Source organism: Rhinoderma darwinii, chromosome 2 (genome assembly GCF_050947455.1).
Source record: "Rhinoderma darwinii isolate aRhiDar2 chromosome 2, aRhiDar2.hap1, whole genome shotgun sequence".
Lineage (NCBI taxonomy): Eukaryota > Metazoa > Chordata > Amphibia > Anura > Rhinodermatidae > Rhinoderma > Rhinoderma darwinii.
Window position 1 is genome coordinate 113,449,642 of NC_134688.1, and position 20,522 is coordinate 113,470,163.

General features: G+C 46.0%; 1 protein-coding gene across 1 annotated transcript in view; it reads right to left on the bottom strand.

The window, feature by feature from the left end:
- LOC142740777 (inactive dipeptidyl peptidase 10-like) overlaps nucleotides 1-20,522 on the bottom strand; it is a 172,615-nt gene that overhangs the window by 107,856 nt on the left and 44,237 nt on the right. Inside the window, exons 5-6 of the mRNA XM_075850199.1 lie at nucleotides 19,690-19,764; nucleotides 6,019-6,071 (exon numbers count right to left, since the gene is read on the bottom strand). Coding sequence (XP_075706314.1) covers nucleotides 6,019-6,071; nucleotides 19,690-19,764 — 128 coding nt within the window. The remainder of the gene's footprint in view (nucleotides 1-6,018; nucleotides 6,072-19,689; nucleotides 19,765-20,522) is intronic.

The window sequence follows — 20,522 nt, forward strand, 5'->3', positions numbered from 1 at the left end:
ACAAAAGTGACATCAGGAAGAGCAGACATATTGTTTATCTCTTTTGAATTAGCATCTCAGAAAATTAGGATATAACAGTTACTCTGTTATTGGTGGAATATGGTGACAGAAAATCAATTTACCATCAGTTTATGGGAAGCTAATTTAAAATTACACCCAATATGACTGAACTCCCTGTTATCACTTTTGTAAATGCTAAGTCACTATTTATATTAACATAATGCTAACTTACTGTAACGGCAGGGGGTAGGGAGACGGACAAGTGAGCCCTAATCTACCCGCCACTCTGTCCCTGCCTACTTGCAACGACCCGCCCTAGGCGACGGGGTACAACTGGGCGGCGGTCCCTGCGCTCAGTAAGTGCACGACAAACACGACAAACATACAAGGAACACAAGCAAGGAAAAGGGGCCGTTGCCCACGGCAACACCGTGAGCAACCAGAGTGGTGAACGAGCCGAGTCAAGCCAGGAGTGTGCGAGGTACAAAACGAAAAGCAGAAGAGTAGTCGGTAAGCCAGGGTCGGTATGGAGCAGGATCAAAAATAGCAGGAGCTGTAGCTGGGCCAGGAACCACAAGGAAGGAAACCAAAGCAATAACAAGCACCGAGGGACAGGAAGTGCAGGCTTAAATAGACCGAGGGCGGGAGCTAGCTGAGTCTGGCCAGGTTACGATAGGCTCTCCCACTCCTAAGCCTGCCAGCCTGAATGGTGGAAGCAGGAGTCAGTCTCAGGGAAGTATTCTCAGGTGCTGACTGATTAGTTCTGGGAGTTAACCCCGCAGTGCCTGGCAGATCCTTTACAGTACCCCCCCTTTTATGAGGGGCCACCGGACCCTTTCTAAGTGGACCTGGCTTACTGGGGAAACGCAGGTGGAACCTCCTGACCAATACCCCAGCGTGAACATCCCGGGCGGGTACCCAAGTCCTCTCCTCGGGCCCGTATCCTCTCCAATGGACCAGGTACTGGAGGGAGCCTTGGACCATCTTGCTGTCCACAATCCTGGCCACCTCGAATTCCACCCCCTCCGGGGTGAGGATGGGAACAGGAGGTCTCCTCGAGGGAGCCAAGGACGGGGAGCAGCGTTTGAGGAGGGAGGCATGAAACACGTCGTGTATCCGAAAAGACGGGGGTAACTCCAGCCGGAAGGAGACAGGATTGAGGACCTCAATGACCTTATACGGCCCAATAAACCGGGGAGCAAACTTCTTGGACGGAACCTTGAGACGCAAGTTCCTAGACGACAACCACACCAGATCCCCGACCATAAACAGGGGGTTAGCAGAACGTTTTTTATCAGCCTGAGTTTTTTGTACGCTCTGGGACACCTCTAGGTTTTTCTGAACCTGGGCCCAGACTGTGCACAGTTCCCGATGAACGACCTCTACCTCAGGATTGTTGGAACTACCAGGTGAAACGGAGGAGAACCGTGGATTAAACCCAAAATTACAAAAAAAAGGAGAGACCCCAGACGAGTTACTGACCCGGTTATTAAGGGAAAATTCGGCGAGGGGAATGAAAGAGACCCAATCAAATTGACAGTCAGAGACAAAACACCTTAAGTATTGTTCTAGAGACTGATTAGTCCTCTCCGTTTGGCCATTGGTTTCAGGATGGAAGGCAGAGGAGAAGGACAGATCAATCCCCAACTTCATACAGAAGGCTCTCCAAAACAATGAAACAAATTGTACCCCTCTGTCCGAAACAATATTGACAGGGACCCCATGGAGACGCAGGATGTGTTTGACAAACAAGGTAGCCAACGTTTTGGCGTTGGGTAGTTTCTTGAGGGGCACAAAGTGGCACATCTTACTGAAGCGGTCCACCACCACCCACACCACCGACTTGCCTTGGGATGGAGGCAAATCGGTGATAAAATCCATGGAGATATGTGTCCAAGGTCTCTGGGGAATGGGCAACGAATGCAGTAAGCCCGCTGGTCGGGACCTGGGAGTCTTGGACCTAGCACAAACCTCACAAGCGGCGACGTAGGCCTTAACGTCTTTAGGCAACCCAGGCCACCAATAATTTCTGGTAATGAGGTGTTTGGTACCCAGGATGCCTGGATGGCCAGATAGTGCGGAGTCATGATTTTCCCTAAGTACCCTTAGCCGGAATTGCAGGGGAACAAACAGCTTGTTCTCAGGAAGGTTCCCGGGAGCTGCACCTTGATCAGCAGCAATTTCAGAGACTAAATCAGAATCGATCGAGGAAATGATTATACCTGGAGGCAAAATACAAGCAGGATCTTCCTCCGAAGGAGGGCTGGCCATGAAGCTACGCGACAGTGCATCAGCCTTAATATTTTTAGACCCAGCCCTATAGGTAACCAAAAAATTGAATCTGGTAAAAAATAACGCCCATCGAGCTTGTCTCGGGTTTAGCCTCCGGGCAGATTCTAGGAACACCAGATTCTTGTGGTCGGTAAGGACCGTTACCTGGTGCCTAGCCCCCTCCAGGAAGTGGCGCCACTCTTCAAATGCCCATTTAATGGCTAAGAGTTCGCGGTTGCCAATATCATAGTTACTTTCAGTTGGCGAAAACTTCCTGGAGAAGTAGGCACAGGGGCGGAGATGGGTGAGGGACCTGGTACCCTGGGACAAGACAGCCCCCACTCCCACCTCAGATGCGTCAACTTCCACGATAAATGGCTCCATTTGGTTGGGCTGAACCAGCACCGGGGCCGAGACAAAGCACTTCTTAAGGACCTCAAAAGCCTGGACAGCCTCAGGAGGCCAGTGGAGGAGATCAGCACCTTTGCGAGTGAGGTCCGTAAGGGGCTTAGCGATGACCGAGAAGTTAGCAATAAATCTCCTGTAATAATTAGCAAACCCCAAAAAACACTGTAACGCCTTCAGGGAGGCAGGTTGGACCCATTCCGCCACAGCCTGAACCTTGGCGGGGTCCATGCGGAATTCATGAGGAGTGAGGATTTGACCCAAAAATGGAATCTCCTGTACCCCAAACACACATTTTTCGGTTTTGGCAAACAGTTTATTTTCCCGAAGGACCTGGAGCACCTTCCTGACATGCTCCACGTGGGAGGACCAGTCCTTGGAAAACACCAGTATGTCATCAAGGTACACTACCAGAAAAATCCCCAGGTAATTTCTCAAAATCTCATTTATGAAATTCTGGAAGACCGCAGGGGCATTACACAACCCAAAGGGCATGACGAGGTATTCGAAATGGCCTTCGGGCGTGTTAAACGCAGTCTTCCACTCATCCCCCTCTTTGATGCGAATAAGGTTATACGCCCCCCGTAGATCCAATTTAGAAAACCATTGGGCCCCCTGAACCTGATTAAAGAGATCAGGAATCAAAGGAAGGGGATACTGGTTCCTTACCGTGACCTTATTCAGGCTACGGTAGTCAATGCATGGCCTAAGACCACCATCCTTCTTCCCCACGAAGAAGAAGCCAGCACCTACCGGAGAAGAAGAGGGACGAATGTAACCCTTGGCCAGGGATTCCTGGATATACACTCTCATAGCTTCACGTTCGGGACAAGAAAGATTAAATATCCTACCCTTAGGAAGCTTAGCTCCTGGTACCAATTCGATAGCGCAATCGTATTCTCTATGAGGAGGTAACACTTCGGAGGCCTCCCTAGAGAAAACATCAGCGAAGTCCTGAACAAACTCGGGTAGCGTATTCGCCTCCTTAGGGGGAGAAATAGAATTAACAGAAAAACATGACGTACAACATTCATTACCCCATTTGGTTAGCTCCCCAGTATTCCAGTCAAACGTAGGATTATGCAACTGCAACCAGGGAAGACCTAGCACCAAATCGTACGATAATCCCTGCATCAACAGTACAGAGCATTGCTCCAAATGCATGGAGCCAACAAGGAGTTCAAAAACAGGGGTATGCTGTGTAAAATAAACATTAGCAAGAGGAGTGGCGTCGATACCCACTACCGGGACAGGTTTAGGCAAATCAATAAGAGGCATAGCAAGGGACATAGCAAATTCCACAGACATGATATTAGTAGAGGACCCTGAATCCACGAAAGCACTGCCGGTAGCAGACCTACCACCAAAAGAGACCTGAAAGGGAAGCAAGATCTTAGTACGTTTCATATTTACGGGAAATACCTGTGCGCCCAAGTGACCTCCCCGATGATCACTTAGACGCGGAAGTTCTCTGGCTGCAACCTTACGCTTAGGACAGTTGTTCACTTGATGCTTGTCGTCCCCACAGTAGAAGCAGAGACCATTCTTCCTGCGGAATTCTCTACGTTGTTGGGGGGACACGGAGGCCCCGAGTTGCATAGGTATCTCTGAATCTTTCGGGGAGGAACGAAGCAACGGAGCTTCGGGAGGCATCATGGGGGAGTCGGAGGAGAAAACACATAAACGTTCACGTTGTCGTTCCCTGAGACGTCGGTCAAGTCGTATCGCTAAAGCCATAACCTGGTCTAGGGAGTCACAAGAGGGATAGCTAACTAGCAGGTCTTTCAGGGCATTCGACAGACCCAACCTAAACTGGCACCTTAAGGCAGGGTCATTCCACCGAGAAGCTACGCACCACTTCCGAAAGTCAGAGCAATACTCCTCAACAGGTCTCTTACCCTGACTTAAGGTCACCAGCTGACTCTCGGCAAAGGCAGTCCTGTTAGTCTCGTCATAAATAAGTCCGAGAGCAGAAAAGAAACAATCAACGGAGGAAAGTTCAGGGGCGTCAGGAGCCAAGGAGAAGGCCCACTCTTGGGGCCCTTCCTGGAGCCGGGACATAATTATACCCACCCGCTGGCTCTCAGAACCTGAGGAATGAGGCTTTAAACGAAAGTAAAGCCTACAACTCTCCCGAAAGGAGAGAAAAGTCCTCCGGTCCCCTGAGAACCGGTCGGGCAACTTGAGGTGGGGTTCAAGAGGTGCGGTGCGGGGAACTACCAGGGTAGCATCAGGCTGGTTGACCCTCTGAGCCAGGGCCTGGACCTGTAGGGAGAGACCCTGCATTTGCTGAGCCAGGGTCTCACGGGGATCCATAGTGGTGTCAGGGACCAGGGGTAGACTAGGTATGGGCTTGTTATTATGTAACGGCAGGGGGTAGGGAGACGGACAAGTGAGCCCTAATCTACCCGCCACTCTGTCCCTGCCTACTTGCAACGACCCGCCCTAGGCGACGGGGTACAACTGGGCGGCGGTCCCTGCGCTCAGTAAGTGCACGACAAACACGACAAACATACAAGGAACACAAGCAAGGAAAAGGGGCCGTTGCCCACGGCAACACCGTGAGCAACCAGAGTGGTGAACGAGCCGAGTCAAGCCAGGAGTGTGCGAGGTACAAAACGAAAAGCAGAAGAGTAGTCGGTAAGCCAGGGTCGGTATGGAGCAGGATCAAAAATAGCAGGAGCTGTAGCTGGGCCAGGAACCACAAGGAAGGAAACCAAAGCAATAACAAGCACCGAGGGACAGGAAGTGCAGGCTTAAATAGACCGAGGGCGGGAGCTAGCTGAGTCTGGCCAGGTTACGATAGGCTCTCCCACTCCTAAGCCTGCCAGCCTGAATGGTGGAAGCAGGAGTCAGTCTCAGGGAAGTATTCTCAGGTGCTGACTGATTAGTTCTGGGAGTTAACCCCGCAGTGCCTGGCAGATCCTTTACACTTACAGTGAAAGAAAGGGTTTTGTTTCTTAAAGAAAACAATTTATATAGTATCTGGCTTGCATGTTTTCCTCTAATTTGTTACAAGTGTGCTCCAAATTTATAACAAGTGCTACATTTTCTATGCCAAAAAACTTTTGGACAGTATACACCTGGACAGACCAGGCGTACATTGTTGATGCAACATCTTAATTATTTTCTCACATTTTTCAACATTTTTCAACATTTTAGGTATCAATGAGCATTCTCCAACATATAGAACTTCTATCACATTCTCATACATCTCTGCACTGATCATATGCATTTGACTAATGTCCAGTACATTTTCCTCCATTTAATAATAAAACTGTCTGCAAAAAAACATTTTTATAAATGTGCCCCTAAATCTTTAGTATATCTGTATAATCTTACCTGATCCTGATATTGTAAATAGTATATGAAGCATCAAAGGACACTCCTGCAATCTGCAATATATAAAAAAAAAATCCAGATGACAAGTTAAAATAAACTTCTAATAATAAACAAGTAATTTTTTTCTTATGCCAAGAACTAACTTTATAGTCAAAATTTAAGGAGCATTCACAGAATCAACAATTATCACCTATCCATAGGATAGGTGATAACTGTCTGATTGTTGGAGGCCCCAACTCTGGGTCCTCCACCGCTTACAAGAACGGGGGCACCAAACCTCCTGTTCCTTCTCACTGCTCCATTGAATGGCGTCATGGTCAAGGATAAGTGCTGCTCCATTCAAAGTCTATGGGAATGAGAGAAACAGCCGAGGAGAAGCACTCAGCTGTTTCCGCCCATCCCATAGACATAGAATGGAGTGGTGGGCGCATGCTCAACCACTGCTCCATACAAGCTCCTCCTGACTGCAGGGAGTGCTTTGAAGAGGAACGGGGGGTACGGAACCTCACTTCTCATATTTGGTGGGGATCCCAGCAGTGAGACTCTAGCGATCAGACAATTATCAGCTGTGAATAGGTGATAATTCTCCATTTTGGTACAACCCCTTTTAAAGTAGCCATTAGTTTATTGGGGATGTGCAAGACTGCTTTCTTTGCTGTAGTCCTTCAGGGTTGGTTGTCAATAAGTTAACTACAACCTCACAATATCTTACTTAGGTTGTAATATGGATTTTAGTGTTTGCATTACGGCCAAACTCCACAAACTGTTCTACTGAACGGAACTTAGATCACCATAGGTTATTATGGCCATGTGGAACTAGCCTTTCGAGAGTATAACACCGGGTTGGCACTGTCATGATTTGCCTAGAGAACTGTATATTCAAATACTCCCGCTACCTGATATTACAGGAGTCATCATATCAGCAGATGAATCTTGACATTACTCCATGAAGGGGAGAGTATCATTGTTTGGAGCAAGTAGGCAGAAAAGAACCCAAAGATCATTTTAATGCAGATCAATTACTTCAACATGCTGCTCTATTTAAAGAGGAATTCTACCCAAATGTAAAATGAGACATATATTAGTAAATCAGATATAGTGCAGTAGCCAACGTTTGCTAACTAATATGTTGTCAACCCAGAATTAATTGTTCGATTCTAGTTACCCAGGGAACAGGGAGGAATGCCTAATAGTTTTTTTAAATATTTTTTATCTTCTCAAATTCAATATTTGGTTGACTGGAGAAATATTATTTTTAATATATACTTGGTCGATGTATGGTCAAAGGGGAGATATGCTGATATTTATGAATTGCTTGACTCTGGATCACTGCAGGATTGTGGTTTCCCAAGTGGTAGAATGTTGCACAAGGTTTGGGTTACACTTAAGACGAAGAATAAGGTGAAATGTACAAAATTTTCTCCACTGTGGTATAATAGGAATCTTAAAGAAGTCAGGAAACTGACGACACCTGCCTTTTGGGTTTAAAACGGCATCACTAAATTATCACAATTATTGGATAATCACTTACAGGATTTATATGCACTCACTGACAATATGGATAAATGTAAATATCTCCAACTACATCATGCAATACGTGCAGAGGCGTTGGAGTTGTTTTTAGTGGATAATTGGAAATTTTCCTCCTTTTTGGAAAACAAAAAACCTAGAAAGGAGTGTTTAGGAGAAATGTATAAAACACTTAGGACTGTCACCTTAAACAGTGACTTACTTGAGGATAAAAGATTAAAATGGTCTAGGGATTGGGATGAAATTTAGCTAGTTCCAGGCTGAGCTCTTCATATAATACACAGGGTATAGTATACGCCAACATTTTTGTATAAAATTGGTAAACATGACTCTTCAATCTGCCCTAAATGTGGAGAACAAGACGTAGGTCTAGTTCACCTCTTGTGGCGCTGCCCAAAATTTTTCCGTTTTTGGCAAGAAGATATAGAACATATTGCCTCGATTTATGATCTTCTTGTGCAATTGTCTGTTAATAACTGTGTTTTGGGGCTGTGGGAATCCTCTCTGTGTACTTGGCAGACCACTATGTTTATCAATTCGTTATTATATATCGCAAAATACTGCATTGCCAAAAGTTGGCTGGCCAGAAATTCTCCACAATTATTAATTTGGAAGAAATTAGTTAATGAGATGATCTCTTTTGAAACATGTGACTTCAGGAAGAACCCTGGTAAGGAAATTACAAATCTTTATGAATGTTGGCATAGTTGCAGATAATGTCTGAAAATTTTGTTCGGTGCTCGTGGTTTTGCATATAGAGCAAGTTAAATATGTACTTTTCCATCTTTTGCGCTTATAGTAGACATGGTTTGAAATATGATATTGTACAAATGGTTTTGGATTTACAGTAGATATTTCTATTAATACATTTAAAAAAAATAATACGTTGTAAATGCTAGGTCACTACTATGTTAACATAATTCTAACTTAGGCTTTGGTCACCCTTTTTTTTCATGGCTTTCGTTCATAACGGAAGCCATGGTGGTCTGCTGAATCGGACTTACAACAGATATTACCGGCACCTGATGGTCCCCATTGACTTAAGTGCACTGACTTGCAATGAGTTCCGTCAGGTTTTGTTGTAGTTTTCGTTGTTTGACAAGAATTTGCGACGGAGGCTTTGAACACTGGTGTGAACAGAGCCACACAGTATAATAAGTCATTTACATTGTGTAACGAAAACATTAAGGTGAAAAACACATCAAACTAGTTTGTACAAGATTTTCATTTGGTTTAGATATATTAAAATAAAACTTATTTAAAGACAGCAGAAGACTCAAACTATGAAGTAACAAATCTTAAGATTCAAATAAAGCAGAGAAGAAGGGTTTAGTACAAAAGGTTAGCGAAAGTATTGTGGTTTATGTGAATGTCTGTAATCTAGAACTGGCTTTCTTCCAGTGTGATCCAGGCTTCTTCTAAATAAATAGGTACAATAGGCCAAAAACAATTTTATAATTACATATAAAGAATGTTGAGTGGCGACATAAGGGGCTATTGTAGGACTCAAGAAGATCTTTATTTAGAAGTTTCTTGTATCTACAGCTAAGATTTTACCATTCTGTATTTACCCATATAAAGAGTTTTTTAGAGACAGATCATAAGGCTGGGTTCACACGAGCATGTTACGTCCGTAATGGACGGAACGTATTTCGGCCGCAAGTCCCGGACCAAACACACTGCAGGGAGCCGGGCTCCTAGCATCATAGTTATGTACGACTTTTGGAGTCCCTGCCTCGCTGCCGGACAACTGTCCTGTACTGTAATCATGTTTTCAGTACGGGACAGTAGTTCCACGGAGAGGCAGGGACTCCTAGCATCGTACATAACTATGATGCTAGGAGCCCAGCTCCCTGCAGTGTGTTCGGTCCGGGACTTGCGGCCGAAATACGTTCCGTTCATTATGGACGTAACATGCTCGTGTAAACCCAGCCTAAAGTTGTACATCAACATGGTGTGACTGCAGTTATTGCCAATGTCTTTCCACCGACTCCCTCACAGTAAATGGCGTTTTTCACTTTGAAGAGCCATTATTATGTTAGTTAGTGAAAGAAAATCACAGGTGACCACCATCTCCCCAGTGTGATGGCCCTGCCAAACAAATACCCATATTTTAGCTTTCAGCAGCCCTATTTTTCTGATTGATGTTTCTCCTACCAGAAGCCTTTCATAGATAATCTCACTTCCTGGGGGCACCCGAGGTTCCTTGGGAACCTCACTGATTATTTGCTACTCCCCTGTGGCAAAATAGGACATGGCGTCCATTGAGTGGGAGGAAGGAAGAGAGAGTAGAGAAGTGCCAGTGCATACTTGCATGCAAGTGGGTGACTGAGTGAAGTCAACTAAAGACAACTCTCACAAAAAGGTGCAAAACAGCTACTCTAACACGTGAAATACTGTACAGACTAAGGCCTCTTTCACACGGCAGTATTTAGGTAAGTATTTTGCGGCAGTATTTGTAAGCCAAAACCAGGAGTGGGACCTACACGGAGAAAAGTATAATGCAAAGATTTTCACATTTTGAGTTTTTTTTTTACCCATTCCTTATTTTAGCTTACAAATCCTGATGCAAAATATTGACCAAAATAATATGTGTGTGAAAATGGTCTAAGGCCAATTTCAGACATTATGGTAATCTAAGCTCAGGTGAGTAGAACCACGAGGGTTTTGGGTCTCGCAGCCACAATACGCATGTTAAAATGCGGCCGTATTATAGCTGTTTGAAACGGGCCTAAGAAAGGAAAATGTTCTTGAGTATAATTAAGTTTTATTATTTGAGATGCGCTTTGTTACATGCACAGCAATGATAAATTTCACATAATCATCTATACAGAAGAACTTGTTATTGGATATTATTTGAGATGCGCTTTGTTACATGCACAGCAATGATAAATTTCACATAATCATCTATACAGAAGAACTTGTTATTGGAATTGATTAGCAGCTAAAACAAGAATATTACCGGCTCCTCTGGGCTGTCATTGCCACCCAGGGAGCTCATATATCATACTTTCGCTTCTTTAGTATTGGGTTTCTTGCAAATTCAGCACAAGTTCATAAATCATAAAAGTTTCTGTGCCGTCCACTAATGCATTTAATCGGAGTCTGGCAGGCGAGGTAAAGTAATGAGTGTGAATCATTCTTCTTGCTGCTTTTAACTTGTATTATTCAAGAACTACAAAGAAAGCAAACTAAGGGCAATTTTTCGTTACAATGCTATCAAAAATGACTGAATATAAGAATTATTAATGTTAGGCCTTATTCACGTGAATGTATTTCTCATGAGTGTGCTGTTCGTTTTAACAATGAACAGAACACTGACCCATACATGTCAATGGGGATATTCACACATTCTTTTTTTTTTATGAAGCACGTGTCCGTTGCGAGAAACTCACAGTATGTCCTATTCTGGTTCATTTTTACAGACCAAACTTGCCCGCTAAAGTTAAAAAAACGGACAGCACACGAACGACATCCTGTTCTTCACAAATCAGTTGCTAAAGAAATGCCGTAAAAAAAGAAAAAAAGAAAAGTGAAGCCAGGAAGTGTTTGCAGAGGAGAAACACAGATGATAAAAACGGATGACACACGGAAACCACACGGAGTCAACATGGGAATTCATATGCATGAAAAATGTTCAGTTTTTTCGCAGTTCCAAATTGGAAATGCTTGTGTGAGTAAGGCCTAAGGCCTCATGCACACGAACGTAAAAACGCCCGTAATCACGGGCCGTAATTGTGGCCCGTAATTATGGGCCCATAGACTTCTATTGGCCACGGGTACCTCCCCGTATGCTTACGGGAAGGTGCCCGTGCCGTTGAAAAATATAGAACATGTCCTATTTGAAGCTGTAATAACGGCACGGGCAGGCCCATAGAAGTCTATGGGGCTCACATAATTACGGGTGGCTACGCATGTGTGCACCTGTAATTACGGGAGCGTTGCTAGGCGACGTCGGGGGATAGTCACTGTCCAGGGTGCTGAAAGAGTTAACTGATCGGCAGTAACGCTTTCAGCACCCGGGACAGTGACTACCGCTGGAGTTAATAGTATTAAAAGTTAAAGAGGCTCTGTCACCAGATTTTGCAACCCCTATCTCCTATTGCAGCAGATCGGCGCTGCACTGTAGATAAGAGTAACGTTTTTTTTTTCAAAAGCGAGCATTTTTGGCCAAGTTATTGTAAAGGATCTGCCAGGCACAACTTCTGTGTATACGCCCATGGGTAATCAGTCTGCACCTGGTTCTATGTCTCTGAGACTGACTCCATCTTCCACCACTCAGGATGGCAGTCTTAGGAGTGGGAGAGCCTATCGCAGCCTGGCCAGACGGAGCTAGCTCCCGCCCTCTGTCTATTTATATCTGCCTTTCCTGTTCCAACTTTGCTTGTGATTCTTCTCGTGTGGTTTCCTGGCCTTGCTGCAGCTCGTAGCTATTTGACCTTTCTTCATACTGACCCCGGCCTACTGACTACTCTCCTGCTCTGCGTTTGGTACCTCGTACATTCCTGGTTTGTCTCGGCTCGTTCTCCTCTCTTGTTGCTCACGGTGTTGCCGTGGGCAACTGCCCAATTTCCCTTTGCTTGTGTCCCCTTGTCTGTTTGTCTGTCGTGCACCTACTGAGCATAGGGACCGTCGCCCAGTTGTACCCCGTCGCCTAGGGCGGGTCGTTGCAAGTAGGCAGGGACCGAGTGGTGGGTAGATTAGGGCGCACTGTCTGTTTCCCTACCCCCCTGTCATTACATAATCACAAGCCCATATACCTAGGCTACCCTGATCCCTCACTCTATTATGGACCCCCTTGAGACCCTGGCTCAGCAAATGCAGGGTCTCTCCCTACAGGTCCAGGCCCTGGCTCAGAGGGTCAACCAGCCTGACGCTGCCATGGTAGTACCCCTCACCTCTTGAACCCCACCTCAAGTTGCCTGACCGGTTCTCAGGGGACCGGAGGACTTTTCTCTCCTTTCGGGAGAGTTGTAAGCTCTACTTTCGCTTAAAGCCCCACGCCTCAGGTTCTGAGAGCCAGCGGGTGGATATAATTATGTCCCGGCTCCAGGAAGGGCCCCAAGAATGGGCCTTCTCCCTGGCTCCTGACGCCCCTGAACTTTCCTCCGTTGACCGTTTCTTTTCTGCTCTCTGACTCATTTATGACGAGACTGACAGGACTGCCTTTGCCGAGAGTCAGCTGGTGACCTTACGTCAGGGTAAGAGACCTGTGGAGGAGTATTGCTCTGACTTTAGGAAGTGGTGCGTAGCTTCTCGTGGAATGACCCTGCCTTAAGGTGCCAGTTAAGGTTGGGTCTGTCGAACGCCCTGAAAGATCTGCTAGTTAGCTATCCCTGTTCTGACTCCTTAGACCAGGTTATGGCTTTAGCGGTACGACTTGACCGACGTCTCAGGGAACGACAACTTGAACGGTTTTGTGTTTTCCCCTCTGACTCCCCCATGATGCCTCCCGAGGTCCCGTTGCTTCGCTCTTCCACGGAAGACTCGGAGGTACCTATGCAACTCGGGGCCTCCGTGTCCCCCCGACAACGTAGAGAGTTCCGCAGGAAGAATGGTCTCTGCTTCTATTGTGGGGATGACAAACATCAAGTGAACACCTGTCCTAGGCATAAGAATAAGCAGCCGGAAAACTTCCGCGCCTAAGTGATCATCGGGGAGGTCACTTGGGCGCACAGGTATTTCCCGTAAATATGAAACGTAATAAAATCTTGCTTCCCTTTCAGGTTTCTTTTGGTGGTAGGTCTGCTACCGGCAGTGCCTTCGTGGATTCAGGGTCTTCTGCTAATATCATGTCTGTGGAATTTGCTATGTCTCTATCTATGCCTTTGATTGATTTGCTTAAACCTGTCCCGGTAGTGGGTATCGACTCCACTCCTCTTGCTAATGTTTATTTTACTCAGCATACCCCTGTTTTTGAACTCCTTGTTGGCTCCATGCATTTGGAGCAGTGCTCTGTACTGTTGATGCAGGGATTATCGTCCGATTTGGTTTTAGGCCTTCCCTGGTTGCAGTTGCATAATCCCACGTTTGACTGGAATACTGGGGAGCTTACCAAATGGGGTAATGAATGCTTGACGTCATGTTTTTCTGTTAATTCTATTTCTCCCCCTGAGGAGGTGAACACGCTACCTGAGTTTGTTCAGGACTTCGCCGATGTTTTCTCTAAGGAGGCCTCCGAAGGGTTACCCCCTCATAGAGAATACGATTGCGCTATCGATTTGGTACCAGGAGCTAAGCTCCCTAAGGGTAGGATATTTAACCTTTCTTGTCCCGAACGTGAAGCCATGAGAGAGTATATCCAGGAATGCCTGGCCAAGGGTTACATTCGCCCCTCTACTTCTCCGGTAGGTGCTGGCTTCTTCTTCGTAGGGAAGAAGGATGGTGGTCTTAGGCCATGCATTGACTACCGTAACTTGAATAAGATCACTGTAAGGAACCAGTATCCCCTTCCTTTGATTCCTGATCTCTTTAATCAAGTCCAGGGGGCCCAATGGTTCTCTAAGTTTGATCTACGGGGGGCGTATAACCTTATCCGCATCAAAGAGGGGGATGAGTGGAAGACTGCGTTTAACACGCCCGAAGGTCATTTCGAATACCTCGTCATGCCCTTTGGGTTGTGTAATGCCCCCGCGGTCTTCCAGAATTTCATAAATGAGATTTTAAGAGATTACCTGGGGTTATTTCTTGTAGTGTACCTTGATGACATACTTGTGTTTTCCAAGGACTTGTCCTCCCACATTGAGCATGTCAGGAAGGTGCTCCAGGTCCTTCGGGAAAACAAACTGTTTGCTAAGACCGAAAAATGTGTGTTTGGGGTGCAAGAGATACCATTTTTGGGTCAAATCGTCACTCCTCATGAATTCCGCATGGACCCCGCCAAGGTCCAGGCTGTGGCAGAATGGGTCCAACCTGCCTCCCTGAAGGCGTTACAGTGTTTCTTGGGGTTCGCTAATTATTACAGGAGATTTATTGCTGACTTCTCGGTCATCGCTAAGCCTCTTACGGACCTCACTCGCAAAGGTGCTGATCTCCTCCACTGGCGTCCTGAGGCTGTCCAGGCTTTTGAGGTCCTTAAGAAGTGCTTTATCTCGGCCCTGGTGCTGGTCCAGCCCAACCAAATGGAGCCATTTATCGTGGAGGTTGACGCATCCGAGGTGGGAGTGGGGGCTGTCTTGTCCCAGGGTACCAGGTCCCTCACCCATCTCCGTCCCTGTGCCTACTTCTCCAGGAAGTTTTCGCCCACTGAGAGTAACTATGATATTGGCAACCGCGAACTCTTAGCCATTAAATGGGCATTTGAAGAGTGGCGCCACTTCCTGGAGGGGGCTAGGCACCAGGTAACGGTCCTTACCGACCACAAGAATCTGGTTTTCCTAGAATCTGCCCGGAGGCTAAACCCGAGACAAGCTCGATGGGCGCTATTTTTTACCAGATTCAACTTTTTGGTTACCTATAGGGCTGGGTCTAAAAATATTAATGCCGATGCACTGTCGCGTAGCTTCATGGCCAGCCCTCCTTCGGAGGAAGATCCTGCTTGTATTTTGCCTCCTGGTATAGTCGTTTCTTCTATTGATTCTGATTTAGTCTCTGAAATTGCGGCTGATCAAGGTTCAGCTCCCGGGAACCTTCCTGAGAACAAGCTGTTTGTTCCCCTGCAATTCTGGCTAAGGGTACTTAGGGAAAATCATGACTCCGCACTATCTGGTCATCCAGGCATCCTGGGTACCAAACACCTCATTGCCAGAAACTATTGGTGGCCTGGGTTGCCTAAAGACGTTAAGGCCTACGTCGCCGCTTGTGAGGTTTGTGCCAGGTCCAAGACTCCCAGGTCCCGACCAGCGGGCTTACTATGTTCTTTGCCCATTCCCCAGAGACCTTGGACCCATATCTCCATGGATTTTATCACCGATTTGCCTCTATCTCAAGGCAAGTCGGTGGTGTGGGTGGTAGTAGACCGCTTCAGTAAGATGTGCCACTTTGTGCCCCTCAAGAAACTACCCAATGCTAAGACGTTAGCTACCTTGTTTGTCAAACACATCCTGCGTCTCCATGGGGTCCCTGTCAATATTGTTTCGGACAGAGGGGTACAATTTGTTTCATTGTTTTGGAGAGCCTTCTGTAAAAAGTTGGAGATTAATCTGTCCTTCTCCTCTGCCTTCCATCCTGAAACTAATGGCCAAACTGAGAGGACTAATCAGTCTCTAGAACAATATTTAAGGTGTTTTATCTCTGACTGTCAATATGATTGGGTCTCATTCATTCCCCTCGCCGAATTTTCCCTTAATAACCGGGTCAGTAACTCGTCAGGGGTCTCCCCCTTTTTCTGTAATTTTGGGTTTAATCCACGGTTCTCCTCCGTTTCACCTGGTAGTTCCGACAATCCCGAGGTAGAGGTCGTTCATCGGGAACTGTGCACAGTCTGGGCCCAGGTTCAGAAGAACCTAGAGGCGTCCCAGAGTATACAAAAAACTCAGGCTGATAGAAGACGTTCTGCTAACCCCTTGTTTATGGTCGGGGATCTGGTGTGGTTATCGTCTAAGAACTTGCGCCTTAAGGTCCCGTCCAAGAAGTTTGCTCCCCGGTTTATAGGGCCGTATAAGGTCATTGAAGTCCTCAATCCTGTCTCCTTCCAACAGGAGTTGCCCCCATCTTTTCGTATACACTACGTGTTTCATGCCTCCCTCCTTAAATGCTGCTCCCCGTCCTGGACTCCCTCGAGGAAACCTCCTGTTCCCGTTCTCACCCCTGAGGGGGTGGAATTCTAGGTGGCCAAGATTGTGGACAGCAAGATAGTCCAAGGCTCCCTCCAGTACCTGGTCCATTGGAGAGGATACGGGCCTGAGGAGAGGACTTGGGTACCCGCCCGGGATGTTCACGCTGGGGTATTGGTCAGGAAGTTCCACCTTCGTTTCACCAATAAACCAGGTCCACTTAGAAAGGGTCCGGTGGCCCCTCATAAAAGGGGGGGGGGTACTGTAAAGGATCTGCCAGGCACAACTTCTGTGTATACGCCCATGGGTAATCAGTCTGCACCTGGTTCTATGTCTCTGAGACTGACTCAATCTTCCACCACTCAGGATGGCAGGCTTAGGAGTGGGAGAGCCTATCGCAGCCTGGCCAGACGGAGCTAGCTCCCGCCCTCTGTCTATTTATACCTGCCTTTCCTATTCCTCCTTTGCTTGTGATTCTTCTCGTGTGGTTTCCTGGCCTTGCTGCAGCTCCTAGCTATTTGACCTTTCTTCATACTGACCCCGGCCTACTGACTACTCTCCTGCTCTGCGTTTGGTACCTCGTACCTGCGTTTGGTACCTCTCTTGTTGCTCATGGTGTTGCCGTGGGCAACTGCCCCATTTCCCTTTGCTTGTGTCCCCTTGTCTGTTTGTCTGTCGTGCACCTACTGAGCGTAGGGACCGTCGCCCAGTTGTACCCCGTCGCCTAGGGCGGGTCGTTGCAAGTAGGCAGGGACCGAGTGGTGGGTAGATTAGGGCGCACTGTCTGTTTCCCTACCCTCCCTGTCATTACAGTTATGACCATTTTTATATTTATGCAAATGAGGCTTTCTTAAGTACAACTGGGCGTGTTTAAAGTTAAGTACAAGTGGGCGTGTATTGTGTATGTACATCTGGGCGTTTTTACTTCTTTTACTAGCTGGGCGTTGTGAATAGAAGTGTATGATGCTGACAAATCAGCATCATCCACTTCTCTTCGTTAACACCCAGCTTCTGACAGTGCACAGACACACAGCGTGTTCTCGAGAGATCACGCTGTGACGTCACTTCCTGCCCCAGGTCCTGCATCGTGTCGGACGAGCGAGGACACATCGGCACCAGGCAACAGAGGCTACAGTTGATTCTGCAGCAGCATCGGCGTTTGCAGGTAAGTCGATGTAGCCTCTGTCGCCTGGTGCCGATGTGTCCTCGCTCATCCGACACGATGCAGGACCTGGGGCAGGAAGTGACGTCACAGCGTGATCTCTCGAGAACACGCTGTGTGTCTGTGCACTGCCAGAAGCTGGGTGTTAACGAAGAGAAGTGGATGATGCTGATTCGTCAGCATCATACACTTCTATTCACAACGCCCAGCTAGTAAAAGAAGTAAAAACGCCCAGATGTACACACACAATACACGCCCACTTGTACATAACTTTAAACACGCCCAGTTGTACTTAAGAAAGCCTAATTTGCATAAATATAAAAATGGTCATAACTTGGGCAAAAATGCTCGTTTTTGAAAAAAAAACCGTTACTCTTATCTACATTGCAGCGCCGATCTGCTGCAATAGGAGATAGGGGTTGCAAAATCTGGTGACAGAGCCTCTTTAACTTACCTGCTTCTTCCTCCAGTCCGGCCTCCCGGGATGACGTTTCATCCCATGTGACCGCTGTAGCCAATCACAGGCCAATCACAGGCTGCAGCGGTCACATAGTCTGCCGCGTCATCCAGGGAGGTCGGACTGGATGTCAAAAGAGGGACGCATCACCAAGACAACGGTACGTATGAACTTCTTTTACTTTCAATCACTGCGGAAGCTCTGCCCGAAAGGGCTGCCCTTCTCTCTTTCCAGCACTGATAGAGAGAAGGGGCTGCCGATTAGTGCAGAGAAAACGGGTCCTTAAATACGAGTGGAATACTGGTGACACCGGACCCGTATTTACGGGTACGGGTCCTTAAATACTGATGGAATACGGGTCGAATACGTGTGACCAAGGACCCGTATTTACGCCAGTATTTATGGGAGGAAAAAAATACGCTCGTGTGCATGAGGCTTAAGTAAGTAAAATCACCTGTTAATCTTAAACTGTCCATACACATGGAATAGCTGTCAGCCGAACAACTGGCAACTATTTCACGATAAACAGCCATGCTCGGCTTTGCTGAGCCTGCATGTTTATTTCAATGGTGAGAGGGGAATAAGCTGCTGCTAGACCCCTCTGGCAGTATCTTAACTCTTGCGGGAACAAAGTTCTGCCAACTTTTGTCTAATGTATATGGCCAACTTAAGTTTTCTAAAAATCCATCTATCTGTCTATGTCCAGTGCATATAATCGGTGATCACAAAAAAAACTTGATTATAGGGTAAAATTATTGCTTTCCGTTATGGTTTGAGGGAATTCTCCTATGAAAAAATTATATTGGTTGTTCATCTAAGTTGAAACTTGACAATCCCATAGGAAAAGACAAGATATTATTTTGTTACAGACACTAATGTAGGACCAGTGTCACCCCAAAATTTTTTTTTAGATCAATTTGATTTTAGTGTTTTATTAAAACACTTTTTATTTATTTGTGTGTTTGTGTTTTATTTTTTTTTATTTTTTCACTTTTTCTTCCCTATGGGGGCTGCCATTTTTTTTTCCATCTCTGTATGTGTCGATTAACGACACATACAGACATGGAATACGGCACATACAGTCCCATAGTGAACGTGAACGGGGCCCGTTCCATCCACTATGCTGTACGCCGTCCAAATTGAACTGTGCGACGTCCGGCGCCATTTTCTTGTGGACCGGAAGTCACGGCCGGACAGAAAGATTACTACTTCCGGTCGCGGCTTCCGGACTTGTGCACTTGGAGCGGAGGTAACAGACGGAGCGGACGGACCGGAGGGAGCGGCGGCGGCAGGAGCAGGTAAGTTAGGTCTGTGTATGTACGTGTTTTACTGTGTGTTTACTACTGTATGTTAACCTACTACACTGTGTGTTAGCTCAAAAAATGGCGACACACAGTGTAGGAGGTTTGACCGTTCAATCCCCTCGTTTCTCCTGGCAATAGCAGGATAAAGGAGGGGGGATTCTGAGAGCTCACTAGAGCGAGTGAGTTCTCAAATTTTGCAGCATAAAGCAATGTGGTTGCTTTACCACATGCAATGCTGCAATTTTGGGAATTGTTCCATCTAGTGACCAGCGCTGGGAAATATTAGAAATTAGAATCTAATTTATAATATTTCCTGACTCGTGAAAAAAAATTAAACAAATTTGAACAATGTTTAATCACCTATACACTAATTGTTTAACTAAAGAAAAAAAATTTTTTTCTTCTAGCGACACATTAGCTTTAAAGACATCAAAACTACAATACCTCAGGGGGTCTACACATACAGGACACTTCCAATACAATTTATCTGGCATGCATTCATACCTTTTCACTTTTTGAAATCAAGAGTAAATTCTGTAGATCTGGGGACAGCTTTGCACTGGTCATCTGCAGAGACATCTGCCAAAATAAAGATTAGATTCATGATTATAGATTACTAATAGGGAATATTTCATATTACAGAGCTATATTCCCGCATATAAGACAATGGAGGCTGAAAAAGTATTTTTTTCTATTTATATAAATATGGCTTAGTGTTGATGCAATCCAGGCCAAAATATATTAGACTGAAGCACTCAGCAATAGGAAAATTGCCAGTCGAGTAAATTTGCAGATTTGCTCATCTTTATTTATGACTTAAGCAGTTCAACATACATTACATCAAATTAATGGAAAACCAGCAAGTTGCTGCAAAGAAAAACTTTTATAGAGTTAGATCATTGTAATGCAATAGCTCATCTAGTTGTGGTATTGTAGCCAGTTGTCCCCCTGCCTTGTTCTACAGCGAGGAATAATGTTGCATTGCACCTGCCACAACCCTGTTACTTATTTGGGGTTTCCAAGCCGTAGTGTTGAGGCCAAATTGCGACTATTAATTTCTGCTGTACCTTGACATTACCTCGACTACCTGAGGAAAAGCATCTTAATTTTTCCTTCAGAACTTATGTCCCCTTTCTGGAACTTCCATTCCATTTATAGATATGTACATTATGCTAAATAAATTCTATATAATTTGGATGGATCATCAGTTCTTATAATGTTACACATTTTCTTTGAGAAGCAAAAATGGTGTCTCGAAAACTGTGGCATGTGAAGGCACCACAAAGAGTGCATTATGGGCTCATACTGTGTCTCTGTAGACCGTGTGCATGAGCCCT